General features: G+C 45.0%; 1 protein-coding gene across 1 annotated transcript; it reads left to right on the forward strand.

The window, feature by feature from the left end:
• Positions 1-802: 802 nt before the first annotated feature.
• RASSF6 (Ras association domain family member 6) lies at positions 803-26,088 on the forward strand. Its single transcript, XM_082315645.1, has 11 exons — positions 803-925; positions 11,717-11,806; positions 18,057-18,135; positions 19,341-19,492; positions 21,385-21,476; positions 21,899-22,083; positions 22,513-22,614; positions 23,881-23,932; positions 24,787-24,905; positions 24,997-25,094; positions 25,856-26,088. Exons 2-11 carry the CDS (start codon positions 11,736-11,738, stop codon positions 25,929-25,931), a joined length of 1,026 nt encoding a protein of 341 aa, XP_082171771.1. The 5' UTR covers positions 803-925; positions 11,717-11,735; the 3' UTR covers positions 25,932-26,088.
• The last annotated feature ends 563 nt before the right edge of the window (positions 26,089-26,651 follow it).

Here is a 26,651-nt window from a genome sequence, read left to right on the forward strand (position 1 = left end):
CATAAAATTTGGCGCCTGAAATTGTTTCCATTCCTGCACCTGTTAGAACCTGTGCTCTCGGCACAGACCTGGGCAAGCACACCATCCAACTTACGGTCCTAAAGACGCCCCTGTTTCTCTACAGCTTTTTAGCTGATGGAACATCATCTCGTTGGAGACGGCCTCCCACCCAGCAGCCCATGGTTTCCTGTGGTGAGGACTGCTTCCTGCAAGCGTGGTACCTTTCCTCTGGGCGGCGTGCGCCGTGGAAGCTGGGACGACACCGTCCCAGAAGCTGAATTTGCATTTCCAGTGGGCAGCTTGTTCAGATTCTTCACTTGTAAGGACATGTGTACCGGCTAGAAGCGAGGTATCGCCCGCAGGGCTGCGAATGACACTTTCAGATGGATCAAATTCCAGACTGGAAGACACACCCTCTGAACAACTGAGCAGGGAAGAGTCTTTCCAGAATTTCAGCATCTCCTAAACAGCTGTTGACTTGTTTATGTTGCCTTACACAGGAACATGCAGAGCTCACAGCCCAAATCAGACAGTGATTTTATATACCACTGTGTTCTACATGCCTCCATTCTTGTCTGCTTTTGTTTTTCCAAAGCGCTTCTAGACCAGAAAGACATTCAGATGTCCTCAACGATGAGATCAAATCTTAGCCTGGTTAATTCCCACGAAACCTAGCGTAGGTTGTAAATGTGTTAGCCAAGCACTGAGAGAAGAGTTAGCCCGTCAAAGTTAGAGACGCTATTGTTTCATCCAGCGCCACTGAAATGCCACCGCCTCTGCCATGGAGCTGACGCGTAAGTGCCACCCATAGCAGGTTGTGCTCTAGGACCCTGCTCACGAGAGTTTGGGCCTTGCATAGCTGAATGAGAAGAAAAATGTGATCCACGCAATCAGACACTCAGGAGAAGAATATGAATATGACACAGTAAGTATATAAATGTATTTACTCTTGCTAAAATACGTTAGACAGCTGAATGCCCAAAGGGGTTATTTGATATTGTAATAGAAAAGCAGCGTTACGGAAGGACGGGAGCGATCCAGAGCAAGCAGTTGCAGGGTCTACGGGGTGATTTTCAACACGGAGACCGAGCAGAGTTGAGGAGCGTGTCAGTGTCAGAGGGTGAGCTTTCTTAGAGAGCACTGAGGAGTCACGGAGGTCTCTTCAAAGGGCCAAACCCAAGGCAGAACCTCAGCGAGTCAGCCCAATCTGTGGGCTTTGCACTTTCTCCTTCGCAGCGCGCTCTGTGCTTGTGTGAGATTTTCAAGAGCAAATTAATAAATAAATGCTACGGATGCTAGTAGATCATCTGCTCTGCTGTCTGTTTAGATATCTAATGCAGTACAAAAATTAAAAAGTCAGTTCTCTCTCTGAACAATTTTTACAATGTACACCAGGGATGATACTTGCTTACGCAGTCAATATTCAGTGTGGAAATGTTTTTAAGTCTCCGATGTCGCCGTTTTTACGCTAGCTTCCCAGCAGTTTGATGTATCACTCAAGTTATTTGTGCTTAGCAGCATACAATGAAGAACTGTATGCCACGCAGAGACGCCGGGACACAATGTGAAGAATGTCTGCACTGCGTAGCGACTGTGAGCAAAGGAGCGTGGGCTGCTTACGCACAGAGGCAGGCTGCAATTGCCACGCGTTCCCCCCGTGCCCACCAGCTTCTAATTCCTCACTTCATAATCACAGAGCAAAAATGAGTGAGAAAACTGTTTCTCACGTTACTCCTTTTCAGCCTGAACACTTTTATTGCACAAAGAGTTACGTATGTAAGGATAACGGAAATTTATTCCGGCGTGCTTTCCTGCAGTGACAAACTATGTCCTCATCTGTACAGGAGCAGCTCTGGTGTGTAATGGCTCTTTAAGGAAATCTGATTTTCTTCTAGAATGGATGCTAGAATAAACGAGGTGGCATAAGCGCGTGTGTGCTCTTCATACTCTTTATCTGGGCACCCGGTACGAGAAGACGTTATAGGAGCCGAGCTCTTGCTAGGTGACTTGTCGTTCAGTCTCCTAGGTCCCCTAATGACGCTATGTACACTGAAAGGTTATTTTCCGTCGATATTGACGGAGTTTCTTCATTTTATGCCATCAGGAAACTTGGTCCAGTACAGTCATGTAAAATATGGTGGAGATATCGCATACTTTTGTATCACACATTCTTTACTAAAATTGCTTTATAATCTCGATCTCAGTAAAACATCTGCCGAGTCCAGTTGCCATATCCCCTCTTGTCCTTACCATTTTCTTGAGGTTTGTAAATTCTAGCCACGCTGGCTAGCACAGGTCGTCATTCTTCCTTAAAGTAATTGCCATTTACTGCCCCAGAGCAGAGCAGTGTGTGAAAAACTTGTACTTTCTGTTGGCGAGTGTGAAGAGAATGATATCCGGAAATCTGGGCTACTTTTTTTAACCACTAGAGTGTTTACATAGACAACGGCTAAGTATTTACATGAGTGCGCTTTAACCCATATCCAGCCTAGCATGAAGGTAATTTAACGTTAGGAGGTTTTTGCTTCGTAATGATGACTCAGCATCGATTGCTATGAAGCAGGAATATTTATCTTAGTTTAGTAGTACATTACACTGTATTTAGGCAGTACACTATATAATAGTGACGCTCCTGAAGTGCAGTTTACTTGCGGGTTTTTTTTCAAATAGATCTTGCAGTTTACAGACAAAAAAATTTGCTGCCGAGCTCTTCTCTGAATTTTGCCAGAGGCGCGTGTGTGCTCACAGCATCTCAGGATCCAGCACCGTGTAAATTTTCAGAAGATGAAAGTCTGAGGAAAAAGAGAGAATCTCTCTGGAAGTCTGACCGGTAGGGTAGGGAACACGGACAGCATGACAGTACAGAGCCTCTCAGATCCCCCCGAGCTCGGTAACATGCAGGCACGGTCCGCAGGGCTTAGGACAGTGCCGCAGACCATACGCTAGAGGTTCTTAATCATTTCATTACACAGTGCCATGCGCTGCAGCAAAGTCAAGGAAACAATGTCTGATTTGCAGCGTGTTCATTAGAAATTAAACTCGGACTGATTACGGGTAGAGTTTTTTGGATAAGGTTCATGTATTTATAATGTGACTCTAGGACTGATCTTCAGCGGAGCCGAGACATTTCCCGTTTCTTCACTGAGCGTGCGGAGAAAATACAGACTTGCGTACGTATGTCTGTGATGCAAAATATATTGGAATTGGAGTTATTGCTGAAGTTTGCTTTATGATTTAGGACATCTTAGGATGAGGAGAACGGGGGAAATTCGGGCACAATAACAAATAGTCATACAACGCTTTGCAAATCGAATCTTCCCATTTGTACGCAATCTAAAGGCAAGCGTAGAAGTAACAGAAAAAAACTCTGGTTGTTTTGCAAGGGCAGTTCCAGCTGTAGCAGGTGAGCATGCCTTCACAGGATCCATGGTGAGAGCTTCAAGTCCGAATTAAGGTCTGAAGCTTCCTCAAAACTCTAGTTTGGATCTAGTGTGACCCTTTGATTGTGGAGAGTACTGAACCCATATTGTTAAAAGCGATAGAAAATAGGGGACAGTCCACATTATGACTCAGCTGCTTTAAGAAAGAAGTAATTAAAGAAAAATCATTAGCATATTGGAAATGGGAGTCAGGTGCTACAGTCACATGACCCTCAACTGACCATTACAGAGGAGGGACCTGAGCATAAAAGGACCTTGGGTTGCAAAGGGGAAGAAAGCTGGAGGGGGACTTTGTGTTGTGGAGCAGGAGAGAGTTTTAATGTGGGTCTTAAAAGAAAACCAGACTGTGTGTTTTGTGGTTAAAGAGAGAAGAGCCCAAATCTGGAGTGACATACAGAAAGCAATCTTAGGAGGTGAGGTTTTGATGGAAACCCTTGGGTTTGAGGAGTATCTGGGTCTGGAAACCTTGAGTGTGGAGGAGTTAGGGTTTTTAAGTACTGTGTGAGGTGCCTGGGTGTGGCGAGGTTGTGATTTTACTCCTGGTTGAGCTCGAATGGGTGTGAGAAGCTGTATGATTGTAGCTTTTTTTGGACAGGGCAGTTCCTTTTGGTTCTGCCCTTAGTAACATTTTGGTAGCTTCAGGGAATGCAAATCCTTGTATGGATTTAGAAAGCTCTGTAATATCAAATGGGTGACTTAATGGGTGTGTATAATCAATGCCAAGCATGACTACTGGTGTTTCAGATGTTTAGGTAAGATGTGCACGTCTACCAGTGGCTCACAAGGACAAAGGCAGCAATACCTGCAAGCCGTTTTTCACGCAGGCAAAGGTCAGAACCTGGGAAGTTTCAGCTTTTCAACTGATGTCAAAAACCGTAGCCTTTAGCAAATGGTAGCTCTGCTTCTTTTCTTCCCCTTAAAGATTTGGGACCCACAGAGCTCACAAAACGGCGTGTGTGAGGGATTATGGCCCCTGAGAGAGAACAAGGCATTGTAGTGGGGGGTGCATTGCATATTTAGTGATTTGAGCTAATTATCTGTTTCCTAGTTTCTGTTTTCCGTGCTTATCAGTTCTGTCTGCAAAACATGTCCTGGCACATAAGTATGGCTGTTGGCACTTCTGTGTGATGACAGAAAATAATCTTATTAAAGCTTGGGAGGCCCTTAGTAGGGTAAATCCAGTTTTTTTTAAATACCTGGATTTGTTGCTATTACCACGGCAGTCCTCTTGGTAGTGTTTGTAACATAAAGGAAAAAATCCATCACTTGCTTTACGTGCGTTTCAGATCTTGTCAGTCGAGGCTCTACCTTTGCATTGCTGTAGTTGGCTCAGGAAGTCCAAGAGGAATTTCCCATGGTTGGAGTTCATCATCTGAAGGTGTCCAGAAACAGCTGTTTGCAAATAATGCGAGGGATTTTTCTTCTCACTATGAAGCAGAGAAGTCTGTAGTGAGCTCATGTATATTCTGTTGTGTTTATCAAAACACTTCCACTGAAGTCGAGCATGTGTGTATGATCTTGCCATGGCTAGCGTGCTTGTGATTGTGTACTACAAAAATAGATCAGGGATCTCTAAGTTTTTTCTGTTTGAGATGTTCTTCCTGCTTTAGAAGTCTGTTTGTTATTTGAGGCCAAGTTATTAAACAGCCGAACTCCAACTTGCAATTATTTATTAGCTTAAAATTATTTGAATAATCATTATGCAAGGAGTCAGAAACGTAACACAGCCTTTCAGGACTCCAGGATTGTCATATTGCCTGTGTGTTCTAAACAAATCAGCATTACCCTTTCATTTAACGGGTGAAATAGTATAACCAAATTGTGACTTGTTCTTAGATTTCCAGGGCATTTAAACAGTTTATTATGTAAAATGCAAAAATAAAACTCCCTGTGCACTGATTATTTACTATGGCAGGAATAGAAGCATTCTCTCTCTTGGAATTTACAGTAAACTAATTTCTGCTATGTGGTCCTGAAGACATTTTTTTTTTTTCTTTTCCCTGATGTGGTCTGTTCCTAGTCTGTGCTGACCAGTCTCCACGAAGTACTTCTCAGGGAATTGTGTGTGACTGAAATGACACCGGAACGAGGCCATTGGTCGTAATTCCCGTGGGAGAGTGAAAATTGAAAACAAACCTGAGCCATGTTCACGAAGCCAGTGTAAAAATGAACACACCTGGTTTAACTGGAAATGAAAACTATAGTCCTGAAATATATTGGGGTTATCTTGCTCTATTACATTAATTAATTTAATTGAAATGAATAATAAAAAAACCAAAACAACAGAACCCTAGAAGTTGTGAGTCAGAAGAAGCTTGAGTTACACTGAAGGGTTAACATCACATTGCCCTGTTGCAAGCTCATAATGTGGCCTTCAGTTCTAAAAATACTCAGCTACCTCCTGGTACCGTCAGCTTTACAGCCCAAGTGTCCGGCAGGGTGGCACGCTTGTCAGAAAGAGATAGATTTGACATTATCTCGGTTTGGAGACTTGAAGGTGCCAGGCTGTGCTTACTCTCCATTTTAGCCCTCTGACCCAAGAGGGTCAGGCAGAGTGCTCAAGTGTCCGAAGCTGTGACAGCAAAAATAAAACCTCTGGTTTTAAACAAGTTAGGAATCTATGTGGATTTGTGTTAAATGATTGCAGAAGAGATGGAGAAGCTTCAGCAGTTGAGCTTGGCGTGAAGCTCCAAGCCCACCAGAGCATGGAGCTTTTGTGCTGAGCAAAAACCTTGTGTGTTGACTCCTGCCTGTGTTTTGAGACTTCTTCGTCTTTTATATACACCAATGAAACCTTTACTGAAATATTTCTCAAGTGCAGAGCTAGATGCTGCAGCATGAACTGTAGTCTCAAGTAACAAGTATGTAGTGTTGTGTGTCCAGCGATGAGCCTAGCTCTTGAGAGGGGTACACCAGAGGATAATGATGTGATCAGGAATCAAATAGTTAAGGGTCTGTTCTGCCTCTCCTTAAAATAAAATCACCTGAAGCAGAAGTAGCTTGATAAAAATCACAGTGCAATAAAATGGGTGCAAAGGCAAATTCAGGCTCACTACTTTTCAGGGTCTTCGCTCTGTGGCTCAATAATTTCCACTTTTAGGCGGGATCCTGTGAATAAATTGTTTGCTATAAATGGATGGGCAAATAGTAGGAACTTGGAAGGTATGTGTTGGTTCAAATAATTTTTTTTTTTACAGCATAAATGTCTGTTTAGACAATTAGCTGCTGAGGAATTGAGCTAATGCATTCTCTCTTACAGACACAACTCTTGCCCAATGAATAATATTCACATAAGGCTATTGTACAGTTAAGCAAGAAATTGAATATAGAGCCGTATGTGACCAAGTGATCGAGTTGTGTTGTCAGAGTTCTTGTCATAACGGTATAAATTCATATATTTTTACTTAGGCATGATCTGATTGGATGTATTGGTTATTCCGCTAACCAGTAAAGACTGGCATGTATCTGGAGAAGGAAAAATGCCCTTATCCTATGGATTAGAAAACACAGGAGAGAAGAGGTTAAAGCATAGCAGTGCTTTCAGCACAGGATGTTTCAGTGTGCTCCCTGTCAGCAAATCATTACCAAGAGTCAGCAGGTTGCCTCTCGTTATGAAGTTAGTGATTAAAGTGTTAAGTGGAGCCTCCCCATAGGTGTAACCGTGACTAAGGGAGCGCTCCTGCCAGCCGCTTGGAGGAAGGAAAGCGGGTAGGTAAATATTCCCGACATGCACCAAGCTGCGGGGAGTGTCCTGGGTTTCCAGCACTCCCAGTTTGTTAAGCAAAATAGTAATTAACAGCTCTGTGGGTTCCGTGAAGTCGCAGAGCTAGCCGTCAGCCAGCGCAATGCTGTCATGCCTTGTCCAGGGCTCGGTGAAAGGTATGTGAAACTCCTCCTCTGCTTCTCCTTCCCTGATCGTACGTACAGGTAAGTGAAACGTAAAGCCGGAGCTGTTCTGCTTGCTGTCTAACCTGCAGCGTCAGTAGAAAGCAAGGTCCTTCGCAGTCACCCAGAACTCGAGTCAAATTCCTTTCGGGTATTTAGGGTGCCGGAGGGAAGGAGAAATATTCGGTCAGAAATTCTCATCGAAGAAGTTAGTAAATCTCAAGGTGGCTTTGTGGGAGTAGGAGTTGTGACTGAAATGGGCGGATAATAGGTAGCGCTGCTGCTTAGTGTGGACGCGGGCGTAAGCCGTTGCTGCCCTTGGTTCAATTGCCAGGGTCATTTGAAAGGCTGCATGGGTGACCTTGGCTGTTGGTTTTGGTGGGTAAAAGCTATCTTTCCTAAGTGACCTGAGTAGGAAGTAATTTCTCTTCGTAATAATGGATTGCTTAGTGTTGGAAATAGATTTGGTGTAAGCCCTGCTCTGTCATCGTTTGGGTGAAGGGAGGGAGTTTGTGTGACTCGGAAAGTTAAGGGGCCATTTTCACAGATGAGAACTGATTTACTTCTGGTTTCATTAATCAAAGCCCATTCTGAACCTGCCAAAGCAGAGGTTTTCCACCGTGTTTCGTATTCAAGTAGTGCTGTTAGTGCTCCGTACTGTAGCAGTTCATTTTAAAATAAAGTGTAAAGAAGTCTGCAAGATCAAGAAGAAAGCCCCCTTGTTTTCAGTGGGGAAAAGGCAAGTGTTTGCAGTAAGTACTTCCTTGTGATTAGACATTTGCTTTGGTGGTAAGGACATCTAACTTATAAAAAAAAAAGTAAACAAACCAAACAAATAATACCAATGAAAAGCCAATATGAGGGCTCCTCTAACTAGAGCGTGTGACTAGGTGAAGGCTAGTAAAATTATTCTGCTGATACCAAGTTTCTTACGTATGTGAATAAATCTTAAAGTCGTTTTTATAGAAGCGGATAAGGGTCAAAAATTTTGCTAAGTACCAGACACTTGTGAGTTTAGAAAATGCCTTAGGTATATGTGCTATTGTGCTGACAGCGTGAAGGTCTTTGTGCTGTACAAAATATTAGGGGTCTATGTTGTCGATGGCTAAAATAGACAGCTGAGCCTTGTGGTCTCTACATGAGAAGCTGAGAAGGTTCGCCCCATCCTGACTTGCTGTGGTTTTGGAACAGCTTTGGGAAGCGCTGGGTCAAAACATCTAGAAATCGTTGGGGCGGTTTGGGTTTTTGGTTTTTTGTTAACACTGGTAGGAGCTCTACGTGGGGACTGCAGAGCGAGCGGTGCGCTATCTTAATATATGGATGTGCCAAAAAGCACTCCAGGCTGTTCCGTACGCATGAAAACGCTGCTTTGCTGCTCCTGCGTGGCTCAGCTCTGGATGTTGAGTGTCCCTCTCCTTCCAGCCCGCCTCTGTAGTTGCCTCCTTTCAGCCTTGTGTCAAAATCTGCGTGGCCGTTCGCTCTTACCTTTGCTTGGTCATTACTCCCCTGCCCTGTCCCTGTGCTCTCCCCTTAAGCCAATAACTTAAAAATCACTCTACTTAATAAAATTAAATGAGTCCTCTCATCTGCCCCTCCACTAACAACTTGACTTTTTCTTGGAAAAAGTCTTTCAGGTAAGATATACATCTTAGAGCAAAGTGAAGTTCATTGCCTCTGTGAGATTTGTGCCCTGACGTGGCTGTTGATCCTCTGGCGGCTTTGGGATTGCGCAGCGCTCTTTTCCTTTTCCTAGGCTTCTCCAGTAGTTGCAGTCTTCCTCTAGAGTTGCTCATTTTACATCTGCCCCGCTTCTGATTTATCCCTGTCTTGCCCTTCTGTTTCTTTTCTTTGCTTCCAGGAGTAAGAAAGAAGACACTTCACTTGTCCTGTTTGCTTCTCCGTAAGAGCTACAGGGAAGTGACGGGGAAAACAATAAAATACCTGCAGGTGATAGAAAATGTGACAGCTTTGTGGATTTATGGATTGCCAGCGTCAATATACTGTCGGTGGTGGTGTCAGACAGTTCGGCTGGGGAAGTCACTGCGTGTTCTCGACCCGCAGGTCTCGGGGTTAACTGAAAATAAGGGCCGCAGCCGTGTGTAGCCAAAATGCGCCTAGGGGAGGGGTACATGGGGAAGTGTTTTATCTCTAGGGTGAGCTGGCAGTGTGGAAATCTTTCGTACAAGGCTGATAAGCAGAACGGGGCACGTAATGGAGGAAAATGTAACGAGTGCATTGGGTGCCTCTGCGGCAGCTGTAGGAGAAAAGGCCAGTCTTAGTCCAGGCTCATCGGGCAGCGAGGGGGAGCAAAGCGGGAGGTGCTGGTCAAGACTGCTCCCATCACCAGCTGCTCCTCTGATCTCTTTCATTGTCAGCATTTTCATGGCATCCAGCTGATCTGAGATATGCTCAAGGTTTTTAAGGCAAATAAATTAGTAAGAGCCATTCACTGTGTAACAAAATAGGTAGTTCAGCGATGATCTTTTTTTGTGTGTAAAGATCACATCTCTCCATCTGCAGAGATCAGCTTTTTCTTTCATACGAATAATTTTCAGGTCAAATTCTATTGAAAAGAATGCAGCCGTGAGCAATGGAGCGGTGCTAGAGCTTGCTAGAGTTGCTGCTCTGCATTTAGTAGGGGTGACTTGGCTATCTGCTCTTCAGAACATGTTGTTTCCCGGCAGATGGGAGGAAGCTGAAGCATATATCCAGTTATTCAGGTGCCAGTGTACTTAAACTTGTCTGCATGTTTTAAAATTGTTTTGAAATTACATTGGCAGAGGCAGCTGATTCGGTGAGAGGTATTAGTAAATCACATAAAAGCAGATTTCAAGGTGTGGCCGATGGTTGCTGAACTCATTTCAGAGGCAAACAACGCTGTTATACTGGCATACAGCAGTCTCTTACTTACGGACAAACTCAAGTCTGTACAGAAGTCCCTGGGCTTCTTTGGCTTTCTGGTGTGTTCTTGCCTGGATGGATGTCACCCCAAGGACAGTGGCTGTGTGGGATCCTTCCCGCTCTTCTCGGGGAGCTGCTGATGAAGCGCTGTTAGATATCCCCGTGCTCGCGTAAAGCTCATTTTGCTTGTGCAGTCTGGCTTTAGAGGTTGTGAAAGAACCTGTAGGTTGAAGATAATGTGTTTTTATACTGAACTTCTTGTTTGTCCACGTAGATTTTTTTTTTTAGAAGTCATTCATCTATGACTATGGAAACTCTATGTAAATTTGTCTGAAAAAAGCGCAGTTGTGTAGGATCATTTGCACAGAAGCTAGGCACTTACTCTTTAGCTAGCCATGATCTTTTCAACCTTGAATTTATTTTCTAAATTGGTTTCTCTGAAGGCTACTTGTGATCAGTACTATAGACAATAAACTACTTTTCAGATGTCTCTGACCAGGCTCTGTCCCACGCAGTCTGAAGTCAGACTCGAGTAGATCTCCTGGCATGAGGCAGAAGGGGCACCAAGTGCTGTGAGGCGAACCGCTCTGTCAGCGTGCCCAAGTAAGAGTAAGAAAAGGGGAATAACCCACTTCCAGTGCTGTCCTTGGAGACTTCACTGCTTTCTGTGGGATTCATTTTTTCCACCCATCTGTGTGATGCCATTTCTTGGGCTGAGACTATGTTTTTTTTTCAGCACAGTATCAGTTGCCAATCTTGAGTCTCCGAGTCTCTTCAGTGATTTTCCTCAGTCTGCCTTTTCTTCTAGTACCTGAGGGGGAAGAGAAGCAGCCAAGACTCCGTAATTAAGCTTATTGAAGAACGCATTGTTGGAGTCTCATGAGTCTGGCTTGTTGCCTACACCACGTGCTGGAATCACTACACGGTGATCTGTAAATTATATTGCTACATCGCTTTAATTATAGCCTTGTTCTCTCTTTAATATCTCAGCTGCTTGCTTTGTGTGCTGCAGGACTCTGCCAATGATCAACACTTATCCTGTTCTTGTCTAGTTTTATGAACTAGTTAAGGGTGGTTTGCTGAGTCACTTGATTTTTGGTGACCCTGGGCAATGCTCTATCCATGATCAACAAATGAATCCTAACCAGTGAATGGCTTGCAGTCTCAGTCTACTAAGAAGCGAAGCATACTCATGGAGTTGTAGAGTAGTCCTAAAACTACTTGCGAAAGTCCCGGTATACGTAGTACTCGGTATTTAAGGTGCTGTGATATACTTGGTGGGAATGGCTTATGGCTTTTTTTACTAGGAGGGGGAAATATTTGGGTGTTAGGGCTAAGTACAAAGTAGTCAAAATATGGTATAGTTAGCCCTTAGCTTGAGTGTCCTAACCTGTTTCACTGGGCAAACTAAGGCTTTGTTGTTGGGTTTACCATTGAGTCTGTCTTTGTGGTGTTAGTGGATATAATTATTTTTTTAACCTTTTGTTTAGATTCATTTCTTCTGAATAAATGAAGAAAGTGACTATGAAAGCACAGCATCTACCTTCTGTTTCCATCAATGAGGAGAAGTTCATAACCAGGTAAATAATTAAAAAAAAATTCATGACTCGGCTGCTTTCTTTCGAGTTAGTTTGTATTTATTCATTAACAGGGGATCCTGTGGAGAGCTCAGCCTGTAGCAGCAGCAATTCCTTCAACTTGCTTTCTGTAAAGTGTCTACAGAACCAAGTGGCCCTTCATATGGATTTCAAAGAACAGAGCATTAAAGTTTTGGTCTGTGGATTTGGTTCTTGAGGTAGAACGGCACTTTTGGAGGAGGCTGAAATAAAACTTGAAATCAGAGAAGACCACCTTCTTATCTTGGAAATCTATTGGAATTGAGCATGAGTTCCAGTGTTTTAACTCAAGCTCTACTTGTTTGAGGCATGCGGTTTGGTCTGCAGTCCCAGATGGTCTTTCTGCAAAGAAACCCTGCCTGTTGGGCTGCCAGCTCTATTCTGTGGCGAGTCCAAGTGGTTCTTTAACCTACTTGTAAAAAGCTGGGAATTGCACTCAAAATGTATTTTGTGGGATGCTTTTCCACAGTTAAATCTGGCTGGTAGGAATATTTTCCTAATGCTGCCATAAACTCTGAGCCTCCTGGTGTATCGATCCCTGCCCTTGTTAGGGGATTTATTTTTCCCTTGTTGACCAGAGGACAGGAGCTGGAGGAGGGGGTCCTTTTCTCACTTCATTTCCATCCTTCTTGATGTTCCTGTGGGAAGAAGTTAACTGTAAATGTACCCAGGGATGGGGCCTGTGGTAGAATTGCTCCGGCTGCAGTAGGTATCTGCATCTGAATCCTGTTACTTTTATACGTGGCATGAGCAGTGCTGTTGATTTCTTCCTCTTGAAGGAAGGGTGTCAGAGCTTTGCCCAAAGCACAAGAGCAATAAATACATCCCTCTTTCAGAGCTGTTCCTTTTATACTGCTCCTAATTTGGGACATAGTGCTTTTGTGTCTGAGGTAATTAATCTGTGTGAACTTCCATATAGTTGGCATAAAAAAGCATTTGGTAATGTACTAGATGAACTAGATGAACCAATGTCTGTGCGTTTTTATTCCCCTATATATTTGCCTGTTCAAGTGGTGGAATGTGGATCATGGTCGAGACCTTTCTGTATTACAGTCGTGATTTAAAGTACTGTTCAAGTTCCTTTGCCTTGCGAAAAAGCAAGCATTTCAAGAATCAGTAACGTATTCCGTATGCGCTCAAGCTTGGTTCCAGTGCAATTTCCAAACTACTGTCCTGCATCTATGCCTTGAATCTGCTGTTGCATTGCTCGTCTTCGAGTTGCATCGTGCAGATCTTGCTGACGTGGCAAGCCTGCTGCTGGGGAACCGCACAACGGCTGGATCAAAAGGCTGACCGCAGCATGTGGGGTAACCTGGCTGGCTGAGCTGTTGTGTCTGTAAGCGTAACTGCCATAAATACCTGTGGATAACTGTGTAGGGCTTGGAGGAGAAGAGGACAGAGGTGAGCTGTCCTGGGTTTGGAGTGAACACAACCTGGCCTCTGTTGTGGCTTACCACCAGGCCGCTTGACCTTACAGCTCCCTTGTATTCTGCCTTCATTACTGAAGCAAGTAGTGAATCTGCAGTAAATGTGATGGGTTTTGGGTTTGTCTCTTAAGTTGTTCTACCAGTTACTTAGCTTTGGCTTCCATTAATAGCTGCATTTGGCTGTTGTCGCAAAGGCGTGCTGTGAGGAACAGTCTTGCAACACAACAGAGCCGCTGACTTTCTGGCAGTGTAACGGTGGAGAGATGACCGCCTGCCTCTTGGTTAGGGCGGTCTTTGGGCTTTCGTAGTCAAGATGTGTTAAAATCAGACTTGTTCTGGAACTGGTAGGCTGGTGCATGTGTTGGTCCTTTCTGGGGCAAAAAGAAGAAAGATTCTCTTTCCTGATGTCTCTCTGCTACACAAGGACAAACAACTCAGAGCTGCTGTTAAATCTCGCCCTCGGGGCTTTTCTAATGGCTTGTGTGGTTCGTCACCGTTGGTTGCACTAATGCCAAACTGAAACCTGAAAGATTTATTGGTGCAAACTTTCGTGGAAGTCAATGGGAAGTTTTTCTAGACAAGGCAAGAAACGAAGTGACAATCTGCATAACTTGCTCTGAGAAACGGCATCTGCCTCAGAGATGACCCTTATCACATCACTTAGTGCTTTTAGCCTATGATTTGCTTGCCTTTGAAGCTGACGTGGACTAAGAATAATAGACGGGCCTCGGTGTGAACCAAGTCCTTATGTATTCCTAATCTGTCTTCAGGGAACTGAACTTCCCAACTTCCTACCTGGAAAAAGCTTGCAAAATAAAAGCTGTCAATAAAATGATTGCCAAAGGTATTAGACCGCCAAGTATAAAGAGACTTAGGTTTTAAGCGCCTCGCAAGCAGGATCAGCAGGTCTATCGCAACATCCGACAAACAAAACTACCTATCTCCGGCTTGCGTGTTAAGCTCGCATTGCTTCTGGATTTTGCCTGTGTATGAGGCCGAGACGTGCTTAATCTTGCTTACCTTTCGCCAGCATGATCAAAATTTCACTTGTATCTGATGGATATCCAAGTCTACTAAAGGTTTCCCTTTAAGTGGGATGACATGAATAGAATCCCTCGGAGCTCGTGAGACACAAAGAACCTGTAATGTGCTATTCCAGCACAGTGAAAGAAAGGCTTTAAGCACCTGTATTACTGGGATTTATGATCCAAGTGAGTTGAAGTAAATGTTGAAAATGCTGTTTTGGAGCCCAGCACTTTGTTGACAAAGCCACTTAAAAATATTTTTGGGGGAGTTGCAGTAAGTTAACGAAGTAAATCATTTACATCTCGAGTGTTAGAAGGGAGGGCAGTTTAAGCTTGTTGAGTTTAGTGGTGCAGCCCTTGCCCTAATGTTACCTGCTGAGTCAAAACCCTGTTTATTTTTTCCCTTCTTAGCACAGGAAAAGGCTTGCTGAGCAACAGGACACTGCCAAGTTCAGTTTACGAAGCGGAGCGAGGGAGGGATAGGGTAGGCCAGGGGAAAACATTAAGCTTTCGCAGGCTGTGTGCCCCTCTGCCCCAAACACAGCGCATGCACCTTACCTGGCCTCCCTGCTTGCCCAGCTCCTCTCTCCAGTGTGTCGGCAGCCAAGCCTGGGGGGGAGGCCGTGCTCCTGCTGGCCAGTCTCCATGTCAGGCTCTCGGGCAGCGGTGTCCCTCGGTCCCACGTGGGCACTCCGCTTCGACGCAGTGTCAGATGTGTGCCCGCCTCGCCCCGAAGGAAGACCCAGGTGCCGCAGGTGACTGTCCCATGTAGGGACTCGCATCGTCATACAGTTCTGCCTAGTGTTATTGAGAGAGAGCGTGTTGTCCAGGTGCTTTGGATACGTATAAATGGTAAGAGGTGACTGAGAAATACAGTCCTGCGTAAGGCACTTGATTCAAGCTCTCATAGAGACTGTAAAGAGGGGAGGCTGAAGGTGGAAGAGGAGCGTCTGTTTCGTAAGCTGTAGAAGAGGGTGTACGCTGCTGGAGTAGGACTATAGCAGTCCCACGAGGGGTTACTTCTGTTGTCTTGTTGGTACACGTAAAATCATACATAGCAGCTCCCAGCCAAAATGTTTTGTATTTCTTTGAGTAATCCATCTTCCCAATATTCTCTTGGACTGATTTCTTGGAATTTCTTACTATCTTACGTGACATCCCCTGAGCAACACTGACTTTTTTTACTTCTTAAGTTTACATAGTCAACTGTGCAGCCATTTAAGCAGTCAGTTGGAGTAAATTGAGTCACAATCTGATCAGAGGAATGCTATGAGATAATATTCATTTCACCCCTGAAAATTTCCTTCTGAACTGCTTTGCAGTGATGGACAAGCTGATCCCGTTCCTAGGGGAGAGATCGCTCTGAGGTTTGTCATCTCTGATAAGGGTGCTGCTGTCACCGTGATAAAGTTCTCGTGTTATGAGACATGGGTGTGTTGCGACTGTTAGAGGAAAACAACTGTTAAAAACTTTGCTGAAACTATTCATGCCAGCGTTCCCGATGGCCCCAGGCTGTACTGTAACATATTTCTCTAAATGTATCTCCCACAGAAGGTGGTGTGTAGTACTTGGCGTAGGGTCTTGGTCCGTATATTCTTGCACCTCTGATGCTTTTTCTTTGATGTTCTTGGTGAACTGTGACTGTTGAAATACGAGAATGTAATTTCTGCTGAGCATCATTCCCAAGTGTGATTTATTCTTTCAGTAACAGTGCTAGAAGTCAATTCTTGGGTTTGCATTTGGGGTGGGGTTTTTTGTTCGTGTTTTTCTTTTTTTTTTTTTTTTTACTTGAAATTGAGGTAGGAGTTCCAACAGTACTTCTGATTGTATATGGGTCTTCAATAGTTTCAGAAGGTCTCTGTGGAACTTATTTGAGAAGAGTTTGCAAACGCTGTCTGCTTTGCCTGTGGTTCAGCTGTTAAAAAATCTCATACTAGACAAAAACCTGGAAATAATAGATGCTGTTTGGAAACAAACTTGGTGTTTTCACTCCCCACTGGAAGGCAGTACATTAAACCATCTTGATCATTAGTCATCTCGGTTGGTCCTTAAAGATTGTCCATGAGGAAGAATACATATGCTTCCAAGCAGTTGTTTCCCATGCATAATTATCTCTGATGGTGGAAATAGTTTTTTTGAATTACAATCTAAATAATATTTGTTGTTTAATTTGTGTGGGGACGAGTGTTTCATTCTAGATGGCCCTGAAATACGTATCACTTAACTCTCTCTTTTTTTGGTCCTTCTTAGCCTGAGATGCAACTTGCTTTTCGTCTCCACGGCTCGTGCCACTTACCACTCCCCCTGCTCTTCTTTGGACTCTGTCAACTTGATGTGTATCCTTCTTGACAAGTAGTGCTAAGAGGGCAGAGTACTCTGACCAAACTTGGCGTTGAGCTGTAATTCAAGCAGCCGTGCTCTGAAGAGGATACTCCCGCGTGTTTCTCCTTGGTAGTTCCTTCTTACACAACAGCATGGCCCTGCGGAGCGGGGATCAGCAGCTGCTTAGCAGTAACCGGCAGGTGCTTTTCTACAGCGCCGGTGCCAAAGCAGTCATCCCCCAGCCTGTGTTTGTGCAACGTGGCATTTATTGCTTCTTACCCGTTTACACGGGCTGTACGGGCACGTCAGTGGTGCGCACTGTCGGCCGCACGGCTGCTGTTGGCTGAGGAGGGAGCGGTGTTCGCACCGGCTGTCGGCGGAGCTGGCGTTGCCCTGCGCTATGACTTTAACCCACGCGGGATGCTGCAGGGGTGCTGCCTGCGCACCCACGGGCTGCTCAGGATTTCGGGATGTTGAGTAGCCCAGTCTCTGCTGAAATGTCCCAGAAGTTTGGCAATCCCGTAGTTGAAATCCAGTAGCTAAAGTTGGTTTTTTCCAGACTAAGTTGCCAAAGGGAGGAGGTGGTGGCTGTGGCTTAGAAGCTGGGATGTGAGGCAGCTCTAATTGCCTTGTTTTGAAATGCCATCGAATTTGAAACGTTTTCTGAAACCTCTTCTCTTGCAGCACTGTGAGTTTATCAAGGATGGAGACAGGCATAGGTGTCCGCGGTGGGGGTTCTTAAAAATTAAGTGTTAAAAATCATTAGGATCAGTGTGCCTCACGTTGCCTTCCTGCCTCAACAGAGTGTTTTCACAGCAGAATGTTATGCTGCTTTTTTTAATGATGTCATGAATTTCTGTTTAAAATCTGAGGTTTATAATCCTTGCTTGTTGGGAGAGGTTCTCTTCACCTCCATCCTTTCTCCTCTGAGCAGAGATTTGGTACAAAGCTGTTATGTTTCAAGCAGAAGGAAACGTAAATGTTTTGTCCAGGCATGCTATCTATAATTTGAAATAGGAAGAGAATCTGAAAAAATAAAATAACCCAATGGAAAAGATCATGCAGGGAGAACAAATTGTCACCTAACTACAATCATCTGCAGCGCTGGTGCATGGGAGCGTTGTTCCCGTTTGCTTCCCCTCACGACTGTAACAGAAGTCCGAAGTACGAGTTATTCTGGGGCAGCGGTGTTAACGTCACATCAGACTGTGACTAAGTAATTTCCTCTGTGAATCAGGTCTTAAAAGAAGCAATTTGTAAGCAACCCGGTATCCTGACACAATTTTCCTCCCGGCAATTAGTGTATTTATGATTAACAAACCTGTACAAGGATCCAGTGGGTAACACAGATACAGGGTGTTACCCTGCCACTTAGCACCTGGATTTTACGGTGATAGAGATGTTTAAAAACTATTTTTTCATTGTGATCTTCTATTTTAGAGAGCAGCTCAGTTCTCTTCTGAAGACTTATAACTCTTACTATTCTGATCAAGAAAATCTGCAACTGTCCCATAATCAGGTAAGTAAAAATAGTACAAAACCCACAAGGTAATGGTAGGAAAAGCACTAATGGGTGCTGAAGTTGAAAGCGGCTAGACTGAACAGTGTAGGATACCTGTACTGTGTTAATATATTAGATGGAAGATATCACTGAAATACAAATGCCATGCTAAGTGCTAGAGTCAAATGCTGTGCGGAGAGGAGAGCAGGAATAGGTATGTTGAGACTAGTGGGAGTTTTGGGTTTTTAACAGTGCGATCTCCTTGCCATCCCATCCCTGAGCATATCACAGGAAAGAGCTGTTTGTGTTGATCTCTCAAGTCCTTTATCGGTAGCTGGGAGGGAGTAGCACTGCAAGTGTTGCTGTGGGGTGCAGTTACCCTCCGCCCCTTCTGCTTGAACCCCCGGTGTGTAATGGCAGGATTGCCGTCGCTCCGGTCAAGGAGGGAGTACCCCTCTCTCCTCAGATGTCAGCCTTCAGTACAGAGAAAATGCTGGTAAGCGTAGCTCCAGGAATGCATCTTCTGCGGAGACCAGGGGGCCTGTGGAGCTGAAAGACGGATGGAAACATGAATTGTGTCTCTCGTAGCACAGAGTCCCTGGTTTAGAGGTCTGAACGGCTTTTTCCTTCCCAAGCTGTGTTTCTATGGTTTTGCTGGTACCGAGACGCAGAAGGACATTAGAGCGATGCTGGGCAACATTGGTCTGAAAAAGGGCAGTCCTCACTTCTGTCCCAGCTCATTCAGCAGTGACAGAGTTGTATGTCAGCAAGAACGGGGACCGACAAGGTGCTCCGGAGTGATGCAGTGCCCTGCCTTAGCAAGGACAACTTCATGAACTGCTGCTTCCTCCCTCCCCAGCAGTCACTCTTCCCCTTTGCCTCCTTCCTAGCACCCTGGTTTCAGAGGAGCTAGTCATCCGAGCAGAACAAATAGGATTTGACTTGTAATTGTAGGGAATTACGGTCATGCTGGCTGGAAAAACTCCTGGTCAAAGTCAGACCAATGCTGGGATGAGATGAGGTCAGCTGCAGCTTTAGCTACCTCCTTGGGAGATACCGTAAGTATGGAGATTACACAGCCTCGCTAGGTGACCCGTTCTAGGGCTGTGCTGACCTCAGCGATTTCATCATCTTCCTGTTACTTTGAGGGGAAATCGATTATTATCACTTGATTATTATTACACAATTATGATGCAGCACTCCTTATTCCTTTTTTATTCCAGCAAGAAGGAAGCAAACCATTTATTGAAGGGATCTTGTCAATATTTTGGGGAGTCCGACATCCTATCCGATTAAAAATTCAGGATGAGAAGCAGATACCTTCTTTTGTAACCCTGAAGTCAACAGAGAACGTGGGTTTGTTCCCTGGTAAAAGGTAATGTATTGACTTCCATAATGAGGAGGCAGGCTGGTATTTAAAGAGAGCTCCCGTAGGTGGTTGCAGTGGATAGTGCTGGTTGCATTTCCCAGATTCCCCAAAGGCTGCGGTGGTCGCGGTGCTCTAACTGCTGTGGTCTTTCCACAGCTTCTGCTGGGCACAAAGATGCATCTTTTTAGCGTCTTTGTTGCATCTTGGCCTGGCTTTCAGTGTAAGAAGAGTTGAGAAGGTGGAGGAGGCTGCTCTGGTCTATGCTGGCTATTCCCACGCAAGTACTGGGAATGCTATGTAGATAAAAAGTTACCAAAAAACCCCCCACATCTATTTGTGTGATAATGTTGGTAGCCCCTGAAAGACCTCACGTCGGCACACATTCTACAGCATGAAGGGAGAATGTGTAGGTTACTGCCAAGTGATTGTCCATCGCAGGCTGCCCTCCTGGGTTCTTTAGGTGTGACGCCATTGCTTCTCAGGGCCAAGTTCAAGCCAGGGAACGTGCAAAATCTGGTGTTAAAAGCCCTTGGATCCGAGAGCATTGTGCCGATCTGACTCCTGCTAGATTTGCTGTGTATTTAAAAACTGGCATAGGTTCTTAGAGTATTGCTCCTTTCTATTTTGAACACCAGTTCCCAAGCCTCGGCTGGTGAATTTTGAATTGTACCTGATGAGCTGAAGCGAGTCATGTGTAATGTGGAGGCTGAGCCAATGTTAACCCTGAATGAGTCCCTGATAAATTCTGTATTTCAGAGCTTGTTTTCTTAATTATCCTTTGTCTTACGTGGTGCATGGTGCAGGTTTGAATCCTGGGTATAATTCTACCCTCATTGCAGCTGTGGAGTTCCAGTGAAGTCAGGGACAGTTTTCCTCCCCATCTCTTGCTGTTGCAATGAAGGGATGTAATGTGCCAGGAGTAGCCAGCGAAGAGCTCGAGGCTGAGGCAAATCTGGTTCTCTGTGTTGACCTTGACCAGATCTACTGGTACGGGCTGCGTGTGGCCTGTGGGAGAGGGTCCAGTCTGGCAGTTCAAGTGATGCGTTGCCTTTTATTTCTTAAAAAATTATGACTGGTGCAGATCTGAATCTTAAAGTAAATATTAATTCACGATCACAGCAATGTGAAGCTGCCCTGACATGCTTTAAGGTATGCAGAGCAGCTTGACTCTTTGTTCTTAAATGAACTTTTTAAATGCACGGAACAGAACTGAGGTCGTTGTTTGGCGTGTTTATTGGAGTTAGTTGAATATTGTTTTGAATATACATATAGGAAATGAATTTTTAGTATTTTCCTACAAATTGGTTTATTCTCAGTCAGAGCAGTAACTGGCCAAGACATTACGCTAGAGAGTTTATGCAATAAATTATGGAAATATTGGCATAAAGCAAATTGGGCTTTAAAGCGGGCTGGATTGAGTTCCCTGCTCTCGTACAGAACTGGTTTGGATAGTACGAGGGGCTAGTATGCTAGCTTTATCTTTCATCTCCCTGTCTGAGTAACAGAGACCTTGTGTCCTGTTACTATTTAAACCACAACACATCTGTGTTTTCTGTGTGCCTGCCTGCTGTCCTACGTGTGATTCATCCAGGGCATTGCAACGAGATGGATGAAGAATTACTGCAAATTATTTAAGCGCCATCGTGAGGGATGTTCAATAGGCTCTAAATAGGATTGTGTTACATTTGGGATCCCTAGTTGTATCGCATTTTACTAACTGATGTTGTTTTGATGTAAACTGAAATTATTGGCTTCATATACCACAGTGACGTCTGTAGTTTACGTTCTATGAAGTTTTCAACAGGGATAGCAGTGTCTTTTGTAGAGCCTGGCTAAGGATAAATGGTAATTGCTGAGTTAACGAGGAGAAAAAAACTATAAATATGTTTGGTTTTCAGGGGAATGACACGCTGGGGAGAATTTGATGATCTGCATCATATCAGCGGGGAGACATTGAAATCTACTGAAGAAAAGCCAAACCTTGAGAAAAGTTAGTGTCGCTGCTCTTACGTTCGTTAAAAATGCTTTGTTCTATAACTGCGCCAAAGTCATTTAACACATTAGGCCTTCCCCACCAGTAAAGGAAGATCACTTTCTCTATTTAACATCAATTAGATGCTAGTGAATACTGACATATGACTGGTTAGTGAAACCATGGCTGTGCAGGTAACTTCTCAAACGGCTGGCGCTGACGGGCTGGGCTTTCACCAAAGAAATCATTCCCAAGAAGTGAACAAAATAGTGAATTTTGGCCACTGCAGACAGCCTGTTGCTCTGCGTAGCATGCCTATGCAGTGCTTCTCTCCCACTCCCCCCCACCCACGCTCCACCAAGAACCTTCTTCCCGTGGGGATGCTGGCAAGGAGGGGAGAGCAGCTGTGCAACATGCTGATGCGGTTTAATTTTGTCCAGGTTATTCATGTTACGAAAGCCTCGCTCTGAAGTCCAAGTGCGAGCAGGAACATGATTGCGCTACCCTGCCCAGGGCCGTCAGCGAAGTTGCGGCTGTGCGGAAGAGGACCAGGCTCCCCATGATAGCCAGGACAGAAGTAGAAACTCACAGGTTTTCAATTAATGGCCACTTCTATAACTATGAGGTAAGAATGTTTATGCTCGTCTTTGATCACCTGAGGTTGGTACTGGGACAGATAAAAATGTGCAGCAAGCTTCTGGCCCTCCCCTGCAGCCCCTTAGCCACGAGGGGCTCTCCCCAGTGGCCCCCTGCGTGGCCAGGCTGGTGTCACTGGGCCGTGGGCTCAGCCCCCGGGGTCAGTTTTGGGGGTCTGCTCCAGAAGGTGGCTTTCCAGTGTGCGTGGCCGCTGCACGGTGGGGGTCCGCAGCGGCCCTGCCTACCGGGGGTGCTCTCCTGAGGACGCTGCCCGCCCTTGGCTTTACGGCCCCAGGGGCAGCGTACCCGACAGCCTGCTTTCCACCAGAGCTGTGCTGCTTGACACCCTTTTGAGTCCCAGCCCCCGAGTACAGCGCTCCTCACACGCGTGCCCTTTTGCTGCTGTTGTTGTTCCTAGACATCAGTTTTTACTCCGGCTTTTGGATCAGAAACCAAAATCAGAATAAACAGCCAGATGAGGACCAGACAAGTAATAGAACAATTGCTTCGGAAGTTTAAGGTAACGCTGTGTGTTTGCAGAAGCAAGTGCAGCCGTGTTGTGGAAACGTTAACTCAAGTGTGTCACACTGGTGCTGCGGGAAAGGCAGGAATTAACTGGGAGGGGATAATGCATAGAGCAGAGCGTAGTTAAAAACCACATGGGCCATTTCTAAGGAATGGGTTGGTTTTATTTTACAAATGTTTCACGGCTACTTGAGGCTAGAAAAGGTATATTGGGGGGATAGTGTGTAGTGAAGGAAGAGCTGCAGAACCGCTGCTCTATGAACTCGGGCACAGAAGGGGAAAAGAGCTGCGCTTGCAGCATTTCCCAGCACGGAGAAAGGGTGTTGGTTAATGTGCGTGGCCCTGCTCCCCTCTGGTGCCGGGCACCGGTAATTGTATCTTGCTTAAAACGAAAGGGACTTCTCTTCTAGCCCGAGTGCCTGGGGTACACGTTCTGTTGATCCAGGCCTGTAAGAAGCTCCAGAAAGTCAGAGTTAAAACTGGTGCTCAAGATCAGTGCCATACTGTCCAAAATTACCTTTTCTTTTTTCCTTGGAGTTTCCTTGGTACCATCTTTCATTACCATGATTGTACCCAGTCAGAAATACATCTACCATTGGTGCTGTATATTTCTCCAATATCTTTATTCTCCATAGCTTCTTGGTGTACAATTATTGCTAACTCTTGATTTAACTTGTCTAGAGACTTTGCTATTGCAGAATGAGTTCATACAGTTGGTAAGACTTCGTAGTGTAATACTAAAAGGAGAGGTTGATGTTGATGAATAATAACATCAGGAATGGGATTACAGAGGCGGTTGTGAAGTTAGAGAGACTAAGCTGAAAAACGGCTGTTCAAAAGGACTGCTGTTGGCTGAATGTGCTGGTGCAGGGCAGCGGACAGGAAGAGGTAACAGCGTTTCGCCCTAATGGTAATACTCCTGGCAAATACAGGAGTCACCTGAAAGGGCAGTTGTATCAAGTAGTTAAGGATGCTCCAAGGAAACAAGACTCAAGTCTGGTGTTGTCTAAGAGGGTACGTCACCGATGTGGGCAGTACGGTAACGTCATGAGGCAGCAGGGCACGGGGACATGGAACCTGGCCGCATAGCTTTCTGTCTTACCCAAAGCCAGTATCTCTTAACTTTTCCACAGGCAGGATCCCAGTCTCAGACTTTGATTTAAATATCTGAGTTGAAAAGCACAGAGAACACCTGCTGGCAGTGAAATGCTAGCAAGTGTATCAGTCAGTCTGAATAGACTTTTTTGTTTGTGTTTAACAGATAGAAAACAGCCCACATGAGTTTGCACTTTACATTATCCATGCGTCCGGAGGTAAGTGTGGAGCGCTTAACTTGGAGCGACAAGATCCGTCATGGGCATCTGTCCTTGCTCCGACAGCGTGCGCTCAGTGTGGTGTTTTGGCTTTTCTAGAGACCCCTTAGAGACGCGTGGTCCTCTGATGGAGAGGAGACCCTGACTAACGGTGTTCCGGGTGCTTTGTGTGCTGCCAGCATGGCTGGCTCAGCTGAGCGGGCCTTTGTTTTGCCCTGCATTTAAAGGCCGCGCTTAAGATGCTTTTCTGCTCTGGGTTGTGTTCCGCGCAGCCACGCTGCAATTGTGGGATGCCAGGCTCCCGCTGATGGTGTTACGGGAGATTTCAATTGATGGTTTTGGATGGTAGTCCTGGATCGCAGGTGCCTAGTTTAAGTACTCGTTTTTGCGTATAAAAGGTTTGCTTCTGCAACACAGTCTGCTCTGCTCCTTCAGGAAAAAGGAAAATTTATCTTTATTAAAAGAAATACCTGAGAGAATGGGGGAGAGAATTGATGGGCGTATATATTCAATGTCAAAATAGGAAGGTGAAATGATGTTTGAAAACAATGAAGCTTGTGTGTTAGTGAGTCATGGTCAAGCTGATGGGCCTGGGATCAGTCTCTTGGAGGCGTACTTGGCTACTTGAACTGCAGCTCCTTTGTGTTGCATCTACCAATTTGTTTCAAAAGGTGTAGTGTAAGTTAGCTGCCACGTCCTCCTGCAAATATGTCTTAGAGACTTGTTGGGTATCTAATGACTGCCCATCAGTCAAACAGAGGATCTTTGTCAAGAAAAAACACTACTGAGGGCACGAGGTATCTAGAGGCGCTGTTTTATGTTCCCTGTATCACGACATTTCTTCTAAATCCCAGAAAAGAAGCAGCTGAGGAGCGGGGACGTTCCCTTACTGCACAGGCTCTTGCAGGGGCCCTCGGAGAAGGTTGCCAAGTTCTTTCTCATGGACAGAGATGTGGAAGAGATCAGCAGTGATGTACGTGTATCGTCAATTCTAATTGTTCACAGTATTTTATCCAGTTAGCATCCTCGGTAATGGCCATTTCTTGTTGTTGTCTGTTTGATAGGTTGCTCAGTATATTCAATTTCATCTTCCCTTTTTGGAGTCAATTCTGCACAGAATAAATGAAGAGGAAGAACAGGAGATTCAACAGACAATTGCAAGGTAAATAGAAGTTAAATGAGTGGGTCCACTTTGAGTCCGGGAGAATATTTACAGTTACGGGTTGGCTCAGGAGGTGAATGTGTTTGTGTAGCAGAGAACGCTGTGCCCTGACTGCTGAAGTGAAACTTGGTGGGATTTATAATCCTTTCGATATCCTACGCACCCTGGTGAGCTGTTCCTGGTGAAGACTCCAGAATAAATCCTGACTACGTACACGTGGGGGGATCTTTCTGGAAAACGCGTACCCTCAGGGTCACTCCTGTTTACTTTGTCCTCTGCGTGTTGGACTGGTTCCTCAGTCTCTATGTGCCGCTGTGCATTTCCATGGGAAGTATAAATGCAGTACATACAGTGGGACTACTGAGGTAGCATAGCGTTGATGCTAGACGAGTGCCAAATTCTTAATGTCCCTTCAAAAGGTCACTTCTGGTGAATGGCATGAGTTCTTCTGACAGTAGCTCAAAAAGCACAACAGGTAGGAGTTAGAAACATGCTATTTCTGAACACTTACGTGAGTCCTGAGGTCTAAAGCAATGAGAGTCCGTACCAGCTGTGGATCTGGTAGCAAATGACCATCTGATAATCGCTTGGAATCGCAGGGGCCAGGAAATGGAAAGAAAAAAATAAATACCAATTGCCATTTTCCATCGGAAAAGCTTTCATTACCACGTTTTTCAGCCATTCAACGAGCACGATAGAATTTGGGTTCCGTTTTCGCAGGATGCTGTTACTAAAACGCTTTGTCTCTCTCTTCATCTCAGGTACCTAAAAGAGAAGAGTATGATACGCCAGCACCTTTGTAGTCGAACAGCTAAAAAAACAGAGACTACTGTCTGATGTGAAGGGCCTATTGCGAACGCCCGCGCGCCGCCTTGGCCGAAGGCGGTCGGTGTCCGCTTGGCTGTGCCGTGGCTGAAGAGCGCTTAAAGCACGGGGCTGCTCCAAGTGCTGGGGTTTCTCCTGATCATTTTGCAACCGAAACTGAACCCGTTCCTCTACAGCTCTGGAATACAAGAGGGGAACCCCCTGAGAAGATGCACTTGACCCCCAAAAGACAAATGCTGAGTCTAGCTTGAAACCTAAGATTGGGGGAAAAATCCTGTGAGAAGCGCGAGGCTTTAAAACCTACTAACTTAGGAACTGTTACCACAAGTCTAGCATGTAAGAGAAATACTGCAATAACCAATGTGCTAATTGTGCAGAGAATATGAAGTATATGGTTTTCCTTCTACTAGAGAAATGTTGTATTACGTGAGGAGGAAGCTTTTTAATTGAGATAAGTGGCAAAAGGTATTTATGTATTGAAGATTGCAGTTAGGCTTTTCGCTTAAATTAAAAAAAAAAAAAATAAAAAATGCAAGAGAGACCTGAAATCCCCCTGCCTTCAGATTGGTAGATGCCTAACTTCGTTAAGCTTTGAGCTATGGTTAGAAAAATATAAATGGAAACCCTCCCACCGAACAGCTGCTCAGCTCTGAAATGTCAGAGGAGTTTCTCTGACATCTCTCTTTTGCTGCAGAGTAAGAACTCCCACCAAATGTGGTTGCATCCACGTGG

The sequence above is a fragment of the Platalea leucorodia genome (assembly GCF_965183815.1).
Source record: "Platalea leucorodia genome assembly, chromosome: 6".
NCBI lineage: Eukaryota > Metazoa > Chordata > Aves > Pelecaniformes > Threskiornithidae > Platalea > Platalea leucorodia.